We start from the raw sequence: 19,181 nt of genomic DNA, 5'->3' as shown, positions 1-19,181 counted from the left end.
GTGGCACATGCCTATAGTCCCAGCTTCTCAGGAGGCTGAGGTGGGAGGATTGCTTGAGCCCAGGAGGTCAAGGTTGCAGTGAGCTGTGATTGTGCCACTGCACTCCAGCCTGGGTGACAGAGCCAGACCCTGTCTCCAAAAAAAAAAAAAAAAAGATTATTTTGCACAACATGTACATATAGTCTGTGTGGTTTACTTCAGATGGTATAGGAAGTTGCTAAATTGGAAAGTGCTTCTTGGCACTTTCACCAAAAAATGTAGAGGAAAGAATTTATTTACTTTCATTTTATTTACTTTTACTGCTTCTTGTGGAGCAGGGCTAACTCACAGGCAGTGTACCCACAGTCAGACAGGAAGAATTTTTTTAATTAAAAAAAGGAAGCCTGGGGGCCTCCTTTCCTAGTTTAATGGGCAGGAAGAATTAGTGGATTTAAGCAAAAAAACAAGGCATTGTAAGCAAAAAATTAAAGATAAAATTAGTAGATATTGCATAAGAGCTCCTGAGGGGGTTTAAAAAAATTGTAGATATGTGAGCTTTTGAGATTGCTTAAAAAAAAAAATTGTAGCTTCTGCTGTCCATTGTCTTTGGAACACTGGAGAGAGGAACAAGGATAGTTGCTCGAGGTTTTGACCTTTCTCCTCACCAGGAAGTGCTTGAGGTAAACCACATTGATAAGCGTTAGGTCCTAAGCAGCAGTTATTTCAGTGTTCCGAAGGTGAAAAGAAAGGTTGTTGGTTACTATTCTTATCACACTTTTAGGCCACATTGAGCCTCATTCTCTCCCATTTTGTCCTGTTTTGCAGCAATATTTTAAATTCTGGATTGCTTAAAACCAGAGGTGGTTTTAAAATATGTGTATCATTGCTGCTTTCTGGTTAACTTTGCCTCACAAGACCTCATGAATTTGAATTTATCTACTGTTCAAAACTGGAGTTTACTTTACAGGAAACCTTGGTAGGTTTAACAAAGCATAGAGATAACCCGTTAAATCCAAGTGTTAATGTTTACTTAGTCAAAGAAAGTGTTTCTCAAAGTGTTTGTACCACTTTCATTAGAATCACCTGGGTGCTTGTTAAAATGCAGATTCCTAGGCTCCATCTCAGGAGTGCACACTAGTGCTTGAAACATACCTAGCCTTGTGTTCAGTGCTTTTTCTGAGGGTGGGAGGATGATTTCAAAAATATGTGATGTATGGTCCCTGTCCTCAGGAATCTTAGTCCAACAGTACTGGTGTTGTCACAGTGCAGTTCATGATTACCCAAGTAACAGTTATTCAGAATTTTTATTTGATATATACTTGATATAAAGATTTTTTTTTAAACATAGTGTTTTATAGCTTAAGTTTAAGTTAAGACAAGTTAGAATGAGTATTCGATAGCTACTATCATTAACTAATTTACAATGGGTTTTTTTGTTTTGTTTGAGATAGGGTCTTTCCCTGTCACTCAGGCTAGAGCGCAGTGACATGATCGTGGCTCACTGCATCCTTGACCTCCTAGGCTCAATCAGTCCTCTCCCCTCAGCCTAGGACTGCAGGTACACACCAACATGCCTGACTAAATTTTGTAGACAAGATCTTACTGTGTTGCCCAGGCTGGTCTCAAGTGATCCTCCTTCCTGCCTTGGTCTCCCAAAGTTCTGGGATTATAGACGTGAGCCACTGCACCTAGCCGACAGTGTTATTAATGAGCAAAAAATTCCCTGGAATCACAGGTGTTTAACTTTACCCCTTTTTTTTGTTTTTTATTTTTAGTTTTTGAGACAAGTCTCATTCTGTAACCCAGGCTAGAGTGCAGTGGCACAATCATAGCTCACTGCAGCCTCCAACTCCCAGGCCCAAGCAATCCTCCCACCTCAGCCTCTCAAGTAGTTGGGATCACAGGTGTGCACCACCACATCCGGCTCATTTTTTAATTATTTGTAGAGATGAGGTCTGGTTATGTTGCCCAAGCTGTTGTCAAACTTTTGGACTTAAGCAGTGCTCCACCTTGGCCTCCCAAAGTGCTGCAATTACAAGCGTGAGCCACCATCCCCGGCCAACTTTATTTCTTATAAATAATTTAAGAGCAATTTTCAGTAATAGGACTAACACCAGGCTTACTTGTCTTCTGTCTTGTATAACTCTTTTACTTTCTCTTAGCCATATTTTCTTTTTTTTTTTTTTTGAGACGGAGTTTCGCTATTGTTGCCCAGGCTGGAGTGCAATGGTGCAATCTCAGCTCACTGCAACCCCCACCTCCTGGGTTCAAGTGATTCTCCTGCCTCAGCCTCTCAAGTAGCTGGGATTACAGGCATGCACCGCCACACTTGGACTCTTAGCCATATTTTCTTATCAGTGAAATGATGCTCTATAATTTAGGTCTGTATTGTTCATTATGGCAAAATTTAAATTAACTAAAATGAAATAAAATTTAAAACTCAGTTCCTCAGTCATACTGGCCACATTTCAAGTCCGTAAGATCCACATGGTATATAAATAGCTTCTTGGACAGTATATGGAACATTTCCATCATTGCAGAGAATTCTGTTGGACAATGATGCTTTTGATGGTCTTTAAGATTTCTGTCCTCTTCAAAGAGTCTAGTGATTTTTCTGTTTGCTCTTCCTTGAAGTAAATATTTGATGCCTGGGGTTTTTTGGTTTGTTTTCTTCTGATCTTTCCCCCTTTTTGGTTGATCTGTTACAGGTCAATACTTCTGCGAAGGCTCTGTAGTCTGATGGGAACTGTATTCTTGCTTCGCTGCTTTACCATGTTTGTGACCTCCCTCTCCGTGCCAGGACAACACCTGCAGTGTACTGGAAAGGTAGCCTGCTACCTTCTTTATCATTCTTGTTCTTGGTGGGTTGATGGCACACTATATGCAATAGGGCTAAAATTTTGCTTATAGTATTAAAATGTGCTTTTTAGTATCTGCAATGTCTATAAAAAAAAAACTATAGAAATAATTTGGTAAAAGTCTTAAGCCAGATTCTACCTCTCTGTTATTTCTGTTGAAACTTGTTTTATGCAATGGAGCTATAGAAAACAAGTTTCTTTCGGCCGGGGGCAGTGGCTCATGCCTGTAATCCCAGCACTTTGGGAGGCCGAGGCGGGAGGATCACGAGGTCAGAAGTTCAAGACCAGCCGGGCCAAGATGGTGAAACCCTGTCTCTACTAAAAATACAAAAATTAGTTGGGCGTGGTGGTGGGCACTTGTAATCCCAGCTACTTGGGAGGCTGAGGCAGAGAATTGCTTGAACCTGGGAGGTGGAGGTTGGAGTGAGCCGAGATCGTGCCACTGCACTCCAGTCTGGGCAACAGAGCGAGGCTCTATCTCAAAAAAAAAAAAAAAATGTTTCTTTTGACCGAGCGCAGTGGCTCATGCCTGTGATCCCAGCACTTTGGGAGGCCAAGGCGGGTGGATCACGAAGTCAGGAGTTTGAGACCAGCCTGGCCAAGATGGTTAAACCCCCTCTCTACTAAAAATACAAAAATTAGCCAGGCGCAGTGGTGGACGCCTGTAATCCCAGCTACTCGGGAAGCTGAGGCAGGAGAATCGCTTGAACCTGGGAGGCAGAGGTTGTAGTGAGCCGAGATCGTGCCACTGCATTCCAGCTTGGGTGACAGAGCGAGACTCTGTCTCAAAAACAAAGAAAGAAAGAAAACAATTTTCTTTCAATTAGCATTTTCCCTTTCCCACCATCCTCAGCATTTTAAAAGTTTCTCATATGGCATGCTCTGGTTCCTTCACTGTCCTCCTCACTCCTTTAAAAATGTTGCCAGGCAGGGCCGGGCATGGTGGCTCACGCCTGTAATCCCAGCACTTTGGGAGGCCAAGGCGAGTGGATCACGAGGTCAGGAGATCGAGACCATCCTGGCTAACACGGTGAAACCCCGTCTCTACTAAAAATAAAAAAAAATTAGCCAGGCGTGGTGGCAGGCACCTGTAGTCCCAGCTACTCGGGAGGCTGAGGCAGGAGAATGGCATGAACCTGGGAGGCGGAGCTTGCAATGAGCCGAGATCGCACCACTGCACTCCAGCTTGGGCGACAGAGTGAGACTCTGTCTCAAAAAAAAAAAAATTTTGCCAGCCAGGTGCAGTGGCTCACGCCTGTAATCCCAGCACTTTGGGAGGCCAAGGTGGGTGGATCACCTGAGATCAAGAGTTAAAGACCCAGCGTGGCCAACATGGTGCAATCTACTAAAAATACAGAAAATTACCTGGGCATGGTGACGGGCACCTGTAATCCCAGGTACTCGGAAGGCTGAGGCATGAGAGTCACTTGAACCCAAGAGGCGGAGGTTGCAGTGAGCCAAGGTGGCACCATTGTACTCTAGCCTGGGCAACAAGAGTGAATCTGCATCTCAAAAAAAAAAAAGTTGCAGTTTGACAACGTAGTCAACACTCTAAACTTTACTCTTTCTAAGATAAACAAAATAATGGCTGACTTTTGGTTTTCATTTTTTATTTTGTGGATTTCTTTTGCTGTACTGTAGACATCTCTTCTCGTTAAACAGAGAGAAGAAATTATGCAGATGAGGACAAAATAAGACTCTGAAAATCGCCTGTACTTTATATACAAAATTGGCTAAAATCTATATACAGATTTGCAAAGAATTTTGTCCAAATTATATACAAATTTGGACAAAAGAACTCTACTCTCCTAGGCCTCTATGCTTTAATTCTGTGTTCTCACATATTCAAATAAATGTATGTGTTAACACGTTTGTAATTATTTTAATGTTGTTTGTAACAGCATTCAAGTTCACTTCTTTTTTTTTTTTTTGAGAAGGAGTCTCGCTCTTTCACCCAGGCTGGAGTGCAGTGGTGCGATCTCGGCTCACTGCAGGCTCTGTCCCCCGGGGTTCACGCCATTCTCCTGCCTCAGCCTCCCGTGTAGCTGGGACTACAGGCACCCGCCACCTCGCCCGGCTAATTTTTTTGTATTTTTTAGTAGAGACAGGGTTTCACCGTGTTAGCCAGGATGGTCAAGTTCACTTCTTATACTGCAGTATCATAGCTGAAGTAGGGAAGATTAAGCAGCCAAAGGAGATCAAGAGCTAAAAATATACCCCTGAGCTAAAGGGTGACAAAACTTTCTCCTGGTATTAGGAAGGCTTAGACTGACCAGTAAGAAAGGGGGAAGGGTTGATATGACACAGGATTTCATGTAAAGGAAATGTTTTGTTTTTAAGGTAAAAGCTGTTTTGAGGTCTTTTTTTCTTTTTCCAAAAAGGAAAAGTAATTTTTTCAAATTATAAAATTATATGTTTATTATAAAAATTCAAATTATATAGAAATGTATATATTAAAAAGTAAAAATTCACCTGATTCTTTTTTACCACACCCTATAATTAATACAGTTAACAGTTGTGTGTATAGCCACACCGACCATTGTTAAGCATACTTACACATTCATATAAGTTTTTTTGTTTTTTGGTTTTTTTTTTGTTTGTTTGTTTGTTTGTTTTGAGGTGGAGTCTTTCCCAGTCGCCCAGGCTGGAGTAGTGTGGCGCAGTCTTGGCTCACTGCGACCTCCGCTTCCCAGGTTCAAGCCATTCTCCTGCCTCAGCCTCCCAAGTAGCTGGGACCATCATGCCTGGCTGTTTTTTGTATTTTTAGTAGAGACGGGGTTTCTCCATGTTGGCCAGGCTGGTCTCGAACTCCTGACCTCAGGTGATCAGCCCGCCTTGACCTCCCAAAGTGTTGGGATTACAGGCGTGAGCCACAGCTCCTGGCCTTCATATAAGTTTTCATAGATACTTTTTAAACAAGACAGGATTATATTGCAAGCATTGTTCTTTAGCCTACTTTTCTTTTTCTTTCTTTTTTTGAGATGGAGTCTTGCTGTGTCACCCAGGCTGGAATGCAGTGGTGTGATCTCAGCTCACTGCAAGCTCTGCCTCCCAGGTTCATGCCATTCTCCTGTAGTCCCCAAGTAGCTGGGACTACAGGCGCCCACCACCATGCCCGGCTAATTTTTTTGTATTTTTAGTAGAGACGGGGTTTCACCGTGTTAGCCAGGACGGTCTTCATCTCCTGACCTCATGATCCGCCCACCTTGGCCTCCCAAAGCGTTGGGATTACAGGCGTGAGCCACCACGCCCAGACTCTTTAGCCTATTTTTCATTTAATAGTATGTTGTTTACTTTTTTCTGAAGAAGTACATGTGGTCATATTCATCTTTTTTTTTTTTTTTTTTTTGAGACGGAGTCTTGCTCTGTCTCCCAGGCGGGAGTGCAATGGCGCGATCTCGGCTCACTGCAAGCTCCGCCTCCCGGGTTCATGCCATTCTCCTGCCTCAGCCTCCCGAGTAGCTGGGACTACAGGCGCCTGCCAACACGTCCGGCTAATTTTTTGTATTTTTTTTAGTAGAGATGGGGTTTCACTGTGTTAGCCAGGATGGTCTCGATCTCCTGACCTCGTGATCCACCCGCCTCGGCCTCCCAAAGTGCTGGGATTACAGGCTTGAGCCACCGCGCCCGGCCATATTCATCTTTTTAACGGTATTCCATTGTGGCTACCAGGCTCCAAATGATGTACATTTTGGTTGTTTCAAAATTTTACTATTTATAAACAGTGCTATAGTAAACATTCTTGTACATTGTGCTTTTGCACTTACTCAGTTATCTCCTTAAGATAAATTATTGCAAGTAAAATTATAGAATTAAAGGACATGCACATTAAAAAATATAATATGGGCTGGACGAGGTGGCTCATGCCTGTAATCCCAGCACTTTGGGAGTCCGAGGTGGGCGGATCACTTGAAGCCAGGAGTTCAAGACCAGGCTGGCCAACATGATGAAACCCCATCTCTACTAAAAATACAAATAATTGGCTGGGCATGGTGGCGGGCACCTGTAATCCCAGCTACTCGGGAGGCTGAGGCAGGAGAATCACTTGAACCTGGGAGGCAGAGGTTGCAGTGAGCTGAGATCACACCACTGCACTCCAGCCTGGGTGACAGAGCGAGAGTCCATCTCAAAAAAAAAAAAAAAAAAAAGTGATATGTATTGCTGAAATACACACTTGAAAAGATGAGTTTTTCACTACTGCCAACATGTATGCATGTCAGCTCTCACCCTCTTGCCAGCAGTGCCATTCTGATTGATGAAAGGTAATATCTGATGCTTTTATGTTCTTATTTTTTATATTTTACATGTTTAATTTATTTTGAATTTGTTTCTGTGCATAGTGTGCACAGTTTCTCCAAAATAGTATGCTGTGTACATGGTATGAAGAGTTTCACCCAAATAGTATTCTAGTTGATTAGGGGAGATTTTATTGTATTTTAGTCATTGTTTTTTTAAGACAGATTCTGCTTTGTCGCCCAGGCTAGAGTACAGTGGCATGATCATAGCTCACTGTCAGCCTCAAATTCCTGGTCTCAGGCAGTCCTGCGTCAGCCTCCTGAGTAGCTGGGACCACAGGCACACGCCACCACACCCAGCTAATTTTTTTTTTTTTTTAGATGGAGTCTTTCTCTGTTGCCCTGGCTAGAGTGCGGTGGCGTGATCTTGGCTTACTGCATCCTCCACCTCCCAGGTTCAAGGGATTCTCCTGTCTCAGCCTCCCGAGTAACTGGGATCACAGGCGCCCACCACCACACCCAGCTAATTTTTGTATTTTCAGTAGAGATGGGGTTTCACCATCTTGGCCAGGCTGGTCTTGAACTCCTGACCTCATGATCCACCTGCCTCGGCCTCCCAAAGTGCTGGGATTACAGGCGTGAGCCACCGCACCTGGCCTAATTTTAATTTTTTTTTTTTTTGTAGAAACAGGATTTCACTTTGCTGCCCAGGCTGGTCTCGAACTCCTGACTTCAAGTGCTCTTTCCATCTCCCCCTCCCAAAGTGTTGGGATTACAGGCATGAGCCACAACACCCAGCCAGGACAGATTTTAAAGAAGAAAAATATAAGCTTATTACACTGAAAAGAGAAAATTTTCTGTAGCTAAGGGATTTAATTGTAGGACAGCCGCCGACGAGAGGGATATCTGTGCATAGGGCTGCAACATATGCTGCAAAAATAAATCAGATACCATCCTTCTATGGTATAAACAGCCCTTTTTCTGTCTCTAATGACTGTTTTTATCAGTTGGTTATATATAGATATTTCTACTCCAATCTGACCTAAATACTGTTAATTGCTTTGAATTATAATATAACCTACTTATTGACCCGTATTATTTGCAGTAATTGTTATAAATAGAAATCAAATCCCTTACAGTGAATTCCATAAGGTACTTTCATTATAATAAATTAATTGCTTGAAATTGCATTCCCGGAAGTAAGGGGTTTGAGGACAGAGCCAAGAACATGCCTATTTTTGAAATTTAGAAACACTTAATGCATATTTCTACACCTTCTCTTGTCAAAACATACTATTCATTCTGCTCTGTTGTGTTTCGGTTTTTATTTTTTGGAAGGATATATGAGATATTTAAGATGGGAAAGGATGGAGAGATAACTGCCTTTTGACTGGCATAACTAGTTTCCTATCCTTGGTTGAGACATTTTCCTACCAGTCTCTTCTGTTTATTTACTACATGATTTTTTACTTTCTCAAGAGTAATATCTCTAAGCCCGTGTTCATAGTGATCACAGAAGAAGCAAACCCATGTGTATTATCTTTCTTTCTCTCTAATAATAAATTCTTCTTCCTTTCTTTCTCTCAAATGAGGCAGAAAGGGAAAGCTGGGCAGTGTATAATCAGCGGGTGATATTCCTAATGAGATCATGATATCTATGAAGTTGTTTATTTTGGTCATATTTGATAGAATCTTTAAGACATAGGGCTTTGGAATTGGGCTCCCTGGGTTCACATCCTGACTGTGTTACTTACTAGCTATGTGACCTCTCTAAGCCAGTTTCCTCATCTGTACAGTTAAATCACTTCATAGGATTGCTGTGGAAATTAAATGCAGTAACATATAAAGCACTTAGCAGCATGCCTTGCACATAGTAAATGTACATAAAATTTTAGCACCTTTTTGTACCATTATTATGTTATTATTGAATTTTATTATTATTATTATATTAGTATGCCTTTTTGTGTGTGGTTTTTTTTTTTGTTTGTTTTTTTTTTTTTGAGACGGAGCCTTGCTCTGTCGCCCAGGCTAGAGTGCAGTGAGGCTAGAGTGCAGTGGCGTGATCTCTGCTCACTGCAAGTTCCACCTACCGGGTTCACGCCATTCTCCTGCCTCAGCCTCCCAAGTAACTGGGACTGCAGGCGCCCGCCACCACGCCCGGCTAATTTTTTGTATATTTAGTAGAGACGGGGTTTCACCGTGTTAGCCAGGATGGTCTCGATCTCCTGACCTTGTGATCCATCTGCCTCGGCCTCCCAAAGTGCTGGGATTACAGGCGTGAGCCGCTGCGCACGGCCTCTTTTTTTTTTTTTTTTTGAGATGGAGTTTTGCTCTTGTTGCCCAGGCTGGAGTGCGATGGCACAAATTCCACTCACCACAACCTCCCCCTCCCGAGTTCAAGAGATTTTCCTGCCTCAGTCTCCTGAGTAGCTGGGATTACAGGCATGTGCCACCATACCCAGCTAATTTTTGTGCTTTTAGTAGAGACGGGTTTCTCCATGTTGGTCAGGCTGGTCTCGAACTCCTGACCTCAGGTGATCCACCCACCTCGGCCTCTCAAAGTGCTGGGATTATAGGCATGAGCCACCACACCCAGCAGTATGCCTTTCTTTTTTTAAGTGACTGTCCCTCTTTTGTAAAGCAGTTATCACTCAAGGTCTTCCTCAAAATGGACTGCTTTTTTAGGCGTATGTGTGAGAGTTGGGATTAGGTTTGGCTGTTGATAACTGGAAATTCAAAGTGGCTATGGTTTAATAAACACACAATGGTTTATTCTCTCTCAAAAAAGAGTCTGAAGGTAGGTACACAAGGTCTGGTATGATAATTTTACTAAGTCATCCAAAAAAACCCCATAATTCTTCTGTCTTTCTGGTCTGCTATCCCAATACTTGGCTTGTATCCTCAAGGCCACTTTGTGGTCCAGGATGGTTGCTGGAGTTTCACCTCCAGTTGAATGAGTCTGAGTTGTAGACTAAAAGAAGGAAAGGTAAAAAGTTAGAAAAGACTTCCTCAAAACTGTTGTTTCTTACCTTGATAAGTAGCCTTCCCAGAAACCCTTAACAGTTCTACTTAGATCTTATTGTACAGAACTTAGTCACGTGGCCACACCTAGCTACAAGCGAGGCTGGGAAAGGCAATATTTTGGCTGAATTCATTGCTGCCTCAATATATTTGAGATTCTGTTACCAGTGAAGAAGAGGAGAGTGGATGTTGAAAGGTAGACATTGATCTCCGTCTGTCATAGCCTACATCTTATTGGCAAGAATATCCAAGCAACTACTACTGTGATAGGATTAAAAACTTGGAGATGTTTTTGTGTTATAGAGAACTTTTTATTATAAAGGAACTCCTAGTAAAGGAGTTCATGTTACAGTGATTTCATTTATTTATTTATTTATTTTTAATTAATTAATTAATTTTTTTGAGACAGAGTCTTACTCTGTCGCCCAGGCTGGAGTACAGTGGCGCAATCTCAGCTCCCTGCAACCTCCACCTCCCAGGTTCAAGTGATTCTCCTGCCTCAGCCTCCCTAGTAGCTGGGATTACAGGTGTGCACCACCATGCCTGGCTAATTTTTTTTTTTTTTTTTTTTGAGACGGGGTCTCGCTCTGTCACCCAGGCTGGAGTACAGTGGCGCAATCTTGGCTCACTGCAAGCTCCGCCTCCCGGGTTCACGCCATTCTCCTGCCTCAGCCTCTCCGAGTAGCTGGGACTACAGGTGCCCGCCACCACGCCCGTTAATTTTTTGTATTTTTAGTAGAGACGGGGTTTCACCGTGGTCTCGATCTCCTGACCTCGTGATCCGCCCGCCTCGGCCTCCCAAAGTGCTGGGATTACAAGCATGAGCCACCGTGCCCGGCCTGCCTGGCTAATTTTTGTATTTTTAGTAGAGTCGGGGTTTCGCCATGTTGGCCAGGCTGATCTTGAACTCCTGACATCAGGTGATCCGCCCACCTCAGCCTCCCAAAGTGCTGGGATTACAGGCGTGAGCCACTGCGCCCAGCCTGATTTCATTTAATTACCAAAATATTTCTGAGTACAGCCAAGCTTTGCCCACCCATTCTTGAAGTCTGGCTGGAATTTGTTAGACTGAGGGCCTAGCTGCTTTGGCTTAGATCTTATTTCTAAGTTATTCAGCATTTGAATTTCAATAGGAATGGATGTTGGGAAGTTCCCACCTCCCTAAGCATTTGAAGCACTAATTCATAACTTTTCTTCGTAGATATATGGCAGTGTATGGGAGAAATTACATCGAGCCTTTGCCATTTGGAGTGGCTTTGGTATGACCCTGACTGGCGTTCACACATGTGGAGATTACATGTTTAGTGGCCACACAGTCGTCCTAACTATGCTGAATTTCTTTGTCACCGAATGTAAGTATCTTTTTAGTGCTTCTATGCATATTAGATAACTAGCTGCAGTGAAGGCTGTGGGAAGGGTGTCAGATCCTGTGAAGAATGGCAAAACAGCCTGACCTGAGAAACGTGACTGAGAAGCACTGGAAGGAATGTAGCTTTAAAATGATCTTTCTGTCCTTTTCCTAGATACACCAAGAAGCTGGAATTTCTTGCACACTTTATCCTGGGTTCTCAACCTCTTTGGAATCTTCTTCATCTTGGCTGCCCATGAACATTATTCCATTGATGTGTTTATTGCTTTTTATATAACAACAAGACTCTTTTTGTACTACCATACTCTAGCCAATACCAGAGCATATCAGCAGAGTAGGAGAGCAAGGATTTGGTTTCCCATGTTCTCTTTTTTTGAATGCAATGTTAATGGCACAGTACCTAATGAATATTGTTGGCCATTTTCAAAACCAGCAATAATGAAAAGACTAATTGGATGAATACTATCTTTCTAATGAATTTGTGATTAAATATATAATAGTTGTTGAAAATGAGTAACTTTGCGTTCTCCCCCTAGGTTGTTCTTAGATGCCTGGCTTATGTGTTGACAAAGTAAAGTTTTCTGTTCTGAGCGAAGTTATGATTATAAAAAGCAAGAAAGAACAATCAAGAGTCCTTATGTAGCTGTTTGAACAGAAAGCTTAAGTAGATGTTTTCTGCCCCTTCTCTTTAGGAAGACTTAATGTTGTGATTGAAGTCAGGCTGTACCCTTACCTGTTGAGTATTTGCTTATTGAACTTTAAACAAGTCAACTTGAGCAGTTTGCTGGTTGAGGAATTTTCACTGATTTCCAGTAGGGCTCTAGTCAAGAAATAATATGTTTTGAAGCTCCTTATTACCTTTAGAAGAAGAAACCCTACCAAGTGATCAGTACTTGTTCTTTGGACTAATCTCTGTTTCAATTTAAAAAATGCAACCATGGGACATGATCTGTTTTACTGACAAACAGTTTTCGCCTTCTGAACCATCTTTAAATATACTGAGCATACCAGGATGCCTGAAATAAGAAGAGAATGAAAGAAGAGGCCATAGATGACGTGACAGAGTACTGGCTAGGATGCCTTTGGTCTCCTCATTAATGCAAATGTAGGGCTGGCATATTTCACCAAAGATGCAACAAAAGATGCAGTGCCTATTTTGTTCTGAGGGTTCAGTGTGACCATCAGTGAGTATTCATGAGGGAAAAATGGCTGCATCCATAAAAATAAATGGGCTTAATGTTGGTGGTATAGGTACCCAGAATAACTTCTTTGTGCTATAGTTGTTAGATGACAGTCCAATTTTATGCTTTTTAGTGGTGTTATTTAATGAGCCAAATAGGAGTGTTTTACCAGATGTTAGATAAAGTTCTTAACGTCATTAAGTAGGGAGGTATGCATGCAAAGAATTGTTTTCTCCTGAAAAGAAACTTACAGCACGCAAAATATAACTTTTTGGTTTTTGAAATTTATCATTCTTGGCTGTTGGAAGTAAACAGTCTCAGACATACTTGGATATGAAAAAGTTTCATTGTTTTTTACTTTTAAATATAATGGTGTATATACATTCTTTCTATTTAGTCAATTTGGCAGTCAGGAAGTGATATAACTTAGCTGCTATTTACAACACTAGAAATTTAGTACTTTAAGTAATTTCACCTCTATGATAACATTTGTTACTTTATTTTTAATGATTTTTTTACAATAGTTATGACAGTAGGATGGTTATGGAATTGGAATTTAAACTCCCAACTAATGAGCTTAGCTGCTTGGGATATTATTTATGTAGTTTTTACATTCCATTTTAAAACAAAAACTTAGAAAAGGTGCTGGCATTCTGAGGCCTGCAATTAGGCCACATAGCAGAAGCTTGCTCCTTCTTTATCTGGGTGAAATATTTTATTTTTGCACTTTGAGTCATATTCCCACCCCTGTATAAGCTACATAGGAGCCTGAATGAATTGGGTAGGAAGGAAATTATGCAAACAAGTCTCAGCTAGTGCTGAATGACCCCAATTTGTGTCTGCTGTGAACATTATTTTTTTATTTCTCACTTGAGAAATGCTGCAAGGCAATTCAACTTTTATGCTTTTAAATCTCACACCTCAGAATCTGATATCTTAAATTGCTGATTCTGTTACATGCTAGGAACAAAATGCCAACATCTCATGTAAAGAAGTTGCATAATCATGGAAAGTAAAGGATGTTTCCTATGCCAGTTAGAGTGGTTTGACCCTTGAGGCCAAAAGATGAGTTACTGTTATTTTTCTACATGACAGAACAGACTGAATTTAGCTAGGGAGGCACTGATGTTGGCTTTTGGGAAAGGGTTCAAAAAACTCTATGGCATCATTAATGTTAAAATGTTAAGCCGAGTGCAGTGGTGCAAGGCTGTAGTCCCAGCTTCTGAGGAGGCTGAGGCAGGAGGATTGCTTGAGGCCAGGAGTTAGAAGCTGGAATGTGTTATGATAACGCCTATGAATAACCACTGCATTCCAGCCTGGGCAACGTAGCAAGACCCATTCTCTTAAAAACATGGCTGGGTGCAATGGCTCACGCCTGTAATCCCAGCACTTTGGGAGGCCAAGGCAGGCGGATTGCTTGAGGTGAGGAGTTCGAGATCAGCCTGGCCAATATGGTGAAACCTCGTCTCTACTAAAACTACAAAAATTAGCTGGGCATGGTGGCACGCACTTGTAATCCCAGCTACTTGGGAGACTGAGGCACAAGAAACACTTGAACCTAGGAGGTGGAGGTTGCAGTGAGCTGAGATCACTCCACTGCACTCCAGCCTAGGTGACAGAGCGAGACTCCTTCTCAAAAACAAAACAAAAACAAAAACAAAAAAACAAGTTAGACTGGGTGCAGTGGCTAATGCCTGTAATCGCAGCACTTTGGGAGGCTAAGGCAGGAGGATCACTTGAGCTCAGGTAAACGAGACCAGCCTGGGCAACAAAGTGAGACCTCGTCCCCACAAAAAGTTGTTGAGAAAATTAGCTGGGCGTGGTGGTGCATGCCTGTGGTCCCAGCTACATGGGAGGCTGAGGCAGAAGGATCACTTGAGCCCAAGGAGGTTGAGGCTACAGTGAGCTGTAATCATGTCACTGCACTCCAGCCTTGGTGACAGAGTGAGACCCTGTCTCAATCAATCAGTAACAAAAACTTAAATAGCTATTAACGTGAGTCTTCTTTCCTTCATATAAATTCTATTCTAAGACCAAATAGAAAAATAAATGCAACTAACTTTGCAGAGCTATTGACATTGAGAGTACCTAACAACAGACTGCAATGGGGATTGTAAAATAACTTTTCAGCCTTGCACTTGCTCATATATGTTTTGAGAAAAATGTAAGTTAGGTATAACTTATTGTTTTAACTATTATAAGGCAGTGTTTACATAAATTAATCATCTCTTTCTTGGAAAACGTTGAGACAAATTTATTTTCAGTTTTACTTAAACATTTATATTTTAGTTGCTTTTTGTTTTGTCCAGAAATTTCCAGATTTTGTCTTCATTTCTTTTTCTGGTTAAAATCTAAACCATAGCCGGGCGCGGTGGCTCACGCTTGTAATCCCAGCACTTTGGGAGGCCGAGGCGGGCGGATCATGAGGTCAGGAGATCGAGACCACGGTGAAACCCTGTCTCTACTAAAAATACAAAAAATTAGCCGGGCGTGGTGGCGGGCGCCTGTAGTCCCAGCTACTCGGAGAGGCTGAGGCAGGAGAATGGCGTGAACCCGGGAGGCGGAGCTTGCAGTGAGCCGAGATCGCGCCACTGCACTCCAGCCTGGGTGAGAGAGCGAGACTCCGTCTCAAAAAAAAAAAAAAAAAAAAATCTAAACCATAGTGAAGATAGTATTTATGTTTACATTTTATCTGTGAATGTGGCTAAGCAGAGAAGCTACATGGCTTTGGTCTACATATTTTTTGACCTTGTATTTGGTTCTATAGTTGCAGACTTGTGAAGGCTTAAATCATCATGGAGACTTTAGTATGGAAGGAACCAAAAGGTTTTTGGTTTGGGGATGCAAACTGGGGGTTATGTTGCAAGTCTTTGATGCATTTTCTGTGTTCTTGGGAGCAGTGTTGCCTTTTTTTTTCCTTTTCCTTTTTTTTTTTTTAAGACCAGGTAGGGTAGTGTTATTGAAGGGTAATTGAAGAGTTGGTAGAGAGTAAGAGGTTTTGAAGGAGGCAGGTTTGCTGTTGTCACCAAATAATTTGGGGGAAACCTTTCGTGGCTGTGCTGCAAGAATTCTTTTTTTTTTTTTTTTTTTTTTTTTGAGACGGAGTCTCGCTCTCTCACCCAGGCTGGAGTGCAGTGGCGCGATCTCGACTCACTGCAAGCTCCGCCTCCCGGGTTCACGCCATTCTCCTGCCTCAGCCTCTCCGAGTAGCTGGGACTACAGGCGCCCGCCACCACGCCCGGCTAATTTTTGTATTTTTGGTAGAGACGGGGTTTCACCGTGGTCTCGATCTCCTGACCTCGTGATCCGCCCGCCTCGGCCTCCCAAAGTGCTGGGATTACAAGCGTGAGCTACCGCGCCCGGCCGCTGCAAGAATTCTTTATGTGGCTATCCTCTCCATAGTTCTCTGACCAGAATTGCAAGGGCAAAAATAGAACTTCTAGCTCTATTTGTTTGTATCCTTTGAAATCAGAACTTATCCTTAGAACCAGTCAGTTAAATAATGCGGACTATGCCTATAATCCAAACACTTTAGGAGGCTGAGGCAGGCAGATCACGAGGTCAGGAGTTCGAGACCAGCCTGGCCAATATGGTGAAACTCCGTCTCTACCAAAAATACAAAAATTAGCCGGGTGTCGGCCAGGTGCGGTGGCTCACGCCTGTAATCCCAGCACTTTGGGAGGCCGAGGCGGGCGGATCACGAGGTCAGGAGATAGAGACCATCCTGGCTAACACGGTGAAACCCCGTCTCTACTAAAAAAAAAAAAAAATACAAAAAAATTAGCCGGGCGAGGTGGCGGGTGCCTGTGGTCCCAGCTACTCGGGAGGCTGAGGGAGGAGAATGGCATGAACCCGGGAGGTGGAGCTTGCAGTGAGCCAAGATCATGCCACTGCACTCCAGCCTGGGCGACAGAGTGAGACTCCATCTCAAAAAAAAAAAAAAAAAAAAAAAAAAATTAGCTGGGCATGGTGGTGCACGCCCATGCCTGTAGTCCCAGCTACTCGGGAGGCAGAGGCAGAAGAATCGCTTGAACCCAGGAGGCGGAGGTTGCAGTGAGCCGAGATACTGCCACTACACTCCAGTCTGGGCGACAGAGCAAGACTCCATCTCAAAAAAACAAAACAAAATAAAATAATAATGTGGGCTATTCAGAAGAAAAAGTCAGTGACAGACCAGAACCCATTGGATCAAGAGACCTGCAGGGATTGTAACTCTTTACTCTGTGAGCAGCGGTGTTTCGTGCCCTGTCTCTGCCTGTGTGTTTTTACTAAGAATTCCAGAAATCCTATAATTTGTAAATGGGAAACAGAGGAACCAGATTCTTTTATGGCTGATAAGAAACAGTCTGTTTTAGAAACATTTGTTTGGAAAGTATTACTCATGTATTCACAAAGTCATATTTATAACACTAGTCTGCTTTGACTGTATTCAACAAAAGGCAGTTTCACCATTAATTTCATAGTAAGCTTTTTTAAAGGATTCTAGATCTAAATTGCCTAAGAATGTTAACCACATTCTTGTTTTAAACTCTCTAATTTAATACATGTAATTATTTGATAGTCTTTTATAGACTTAGTTTTCTTCATACTAAAGGTAATGATAATATAGTCATTTGCCAGTTCTTTAAGGTATTCAGGCATTTGAGACAAGAAAGCTCTCTTGTAGAATAGTCCAATTGCTTTCTTAAACAGTACTGGTTTCATTTAGACAGTTTCTAAGCCAGCAAAGGTGTCAATTTTAATGCCAACTTGACAGTTTAACAGTTTGTGTTTGTAAGCAGTTTAGCCTGAATTACCCCATACTGCTATCGAGGAGAATTGTTAGTAACATCAAAGGTCAGAATGCTTCAGGTGACTAATAAGAACGGAAAGAGACTGAGTAGGTTTTTTGTTTCTTTTCCCTGTCTTTGAGTAACTTTGAATGACTAAAATTAGTATGAAACTAGGTTTTGGACCCCCTTCTCACCTCACCCGGATGTAATGCCACCAATTTCAAATAACTAAAATGTGACCAATTACTTTGCTTCAAGTTCTATACAAATATCTCTGAAATCTGTAAGCCATATTTCAGCTATTCTGGTTTTTATAATACATTCTACCCTAAATTAACCAAAGGACTTTTTATTCAGTGTATTCCATGTTTCAGCATAAGGAAAGTTTGTGCCTGATATGGCGAGAGAAAGAAGACTATGGTAATTTCATTGTTACTTCAGGTCTCTTTCAATCTGAAGGACTGGGTTGTCTGGAGAATTGAACATAGCCAAGCAATATTATCAATTAGTAATGTCATCTTAAAAATGTTCAGTTTTACTAAGTTTTATTCAGAAGATCTATGTATTATTAGAAAAATGAAGTATTTCTGATATGGAACAAAGAAAGTGGAAACTGGTACTTAATGGGGGAAGCAAAATTAGCTTGGACTAAAACGGACATGTTTTGTTTTGTGAATTCTACCTAAATGTCTCTCTATCCACAGAGAAACTAGTATTACTTGAAGATGTGAAAGTTCCTGTGGTAGCCATACCTTGAAGCACAGTGTTTGTACATAAGTAAATATTCTTGATTCTAAATTAAATCCAGATTTAACTAATATATATTATTTTATACCTTTGTTGTATTAAAATGTTTAAAAACACTAAAAATAAAACATTTGAAAGTTGGATTGCAGTTTCTTATTTAAATGTCTTTGCATTATTAATGGAGCTGGTCAGTTTTTTACATAATGAATTTTAGTTTTTGCAAATGATTGGCCAGGTGCAGTGGCTCATGCCTGCAATCCTAGCTCTTCGGGAGGCCAAGGCAGGCTGATCGCTTGAGCCTAGGAATTCCAGACCAGCCTGGGCAACATGGCAAAGCCCCGTCTCTACAAAAAATACAAAAATTAGCCAAGCGTGGTGGTGCGCATCTGTAGTCCCAGCTACTTGGGGGGACTGAGGCAGGAGGATTGCTTGAGCCTGGGAAGTCGAGGCTGCAGTGAGCCGAGATCATGCCACTGCACTCCAGCCTAGGTGACAAAGTGAGACCCTGTCTCCAAAAAAACAAGCAAATGATTGAGCTCTGCAACTTTAAATCTGTGGAACTTAGTCCAGAACTGTGGAGTAGTTAGAATGCTAAGCATTGTCACAGGTACAGGACCGTATCAGCTTGATCCGCGACTTAACTTGTCTTCTTGATCACTGCTAATATGTAGCCTCTGTAGCGCTGGCCCAGCTAGTCTTTTTGAGAACTCTGGGAAAAAATAGTCCAGAAGAGACCTCAAGGAGCTTAGTGGAGTAGAAAATGCACTGGGTTTAGACTCTGATGACCTGGGTATGAGTTGTGTTTCTGACATGATTAAGTTTTTCTTCAAACCTCCGCTTAACCTTATTTAAGTGGAAAAAAGTGCCTACCACATAGGTTGTATTAAGGGCCAATTTATGAAAGTACTGTAGCCTTGCTCACGGAGATGTTAAGATGAGGGTGCTAAGGTAAGAGAGTGCCTCAAAGGAGCTCGGTTGCCACCTTCAGCTGGAACTTTGAAGATGCCCAAATGATAGTT

The 19,181-nt window shown here is 42.0% G+C and overlaps 1 protein-coding gene and 1 long non-coding RNA gene across 4 annotated transcripts in view; both read left to right on the top strand.

The window, feature by feature from the left end:
- SAMD8 (sterile alpha motif domain containing 8) overlaps nucleotides 1-12,984 on the top strand; it is a 69,150-nt gene extending 56,166 nt beyond the window's left edge. For all 3 annotated transcript variants that reach the window (XM_063637592.1, XM_063637594.1, XM_063637593.1), the window contains 3 exons: nucleotides 2,688-2,805; nucleotides 11,295-11,445; nucleotides 11,617-12,984. In XM_063637592.1, the coding sequence (XP_063493662.1) occupies nucleotides 2,688-2,805; nucleotides 11,295-11,445; nucleotides 11,617-11,921 (574 nt within the window). In that variant the 3' untranslated portion in view covers nucleotides 11,922-12,984. The remainder of the gene's footprint in view (nucleotides 1-2,687; nucleotides 2,806-11,294; nucleotides 11,446-11,616) is intronic.
- Nucleotides 12,985-15,914: 2,930 nt separating this feature from the next.
- On the top strand, nucleotides 15,915-18,305 carry LOC129480992 (uncharacterized). The gene is made up of 2 exons (XR_008657217.2): nucleotides 15,915-17,189; nucleotides 17,238-18,305. It is a non-coding gene; the product is annotated as an uncharacterized lncRNA (long non-coding RNA).
- The last annotated feature ends 876 nt before the right edge of the window (nucleotides 18,306-19,181 follow it).

Source organism: Symphalangus syndactylus, chromosome 4, assembly GCF_028878055.3.
Source record: "Symphalangus syndactylus isolate Jambi chromosome 4, NHGRI_mSymSyn1-v2.1_pri, whole genome shotgun sequence".
NCBI classification, from domain to species: Eukaryota; Metazoa; Chordata; class Mammalia; order Primates; family Hylobatidae; genus Symphalangus; species Symphalangus syndactylus.
The sequence above is the reverse complement of the archived record's forward strand: the minus strand, read 5'-3'. Positions and strand labels throughout refer to the sequence as shown.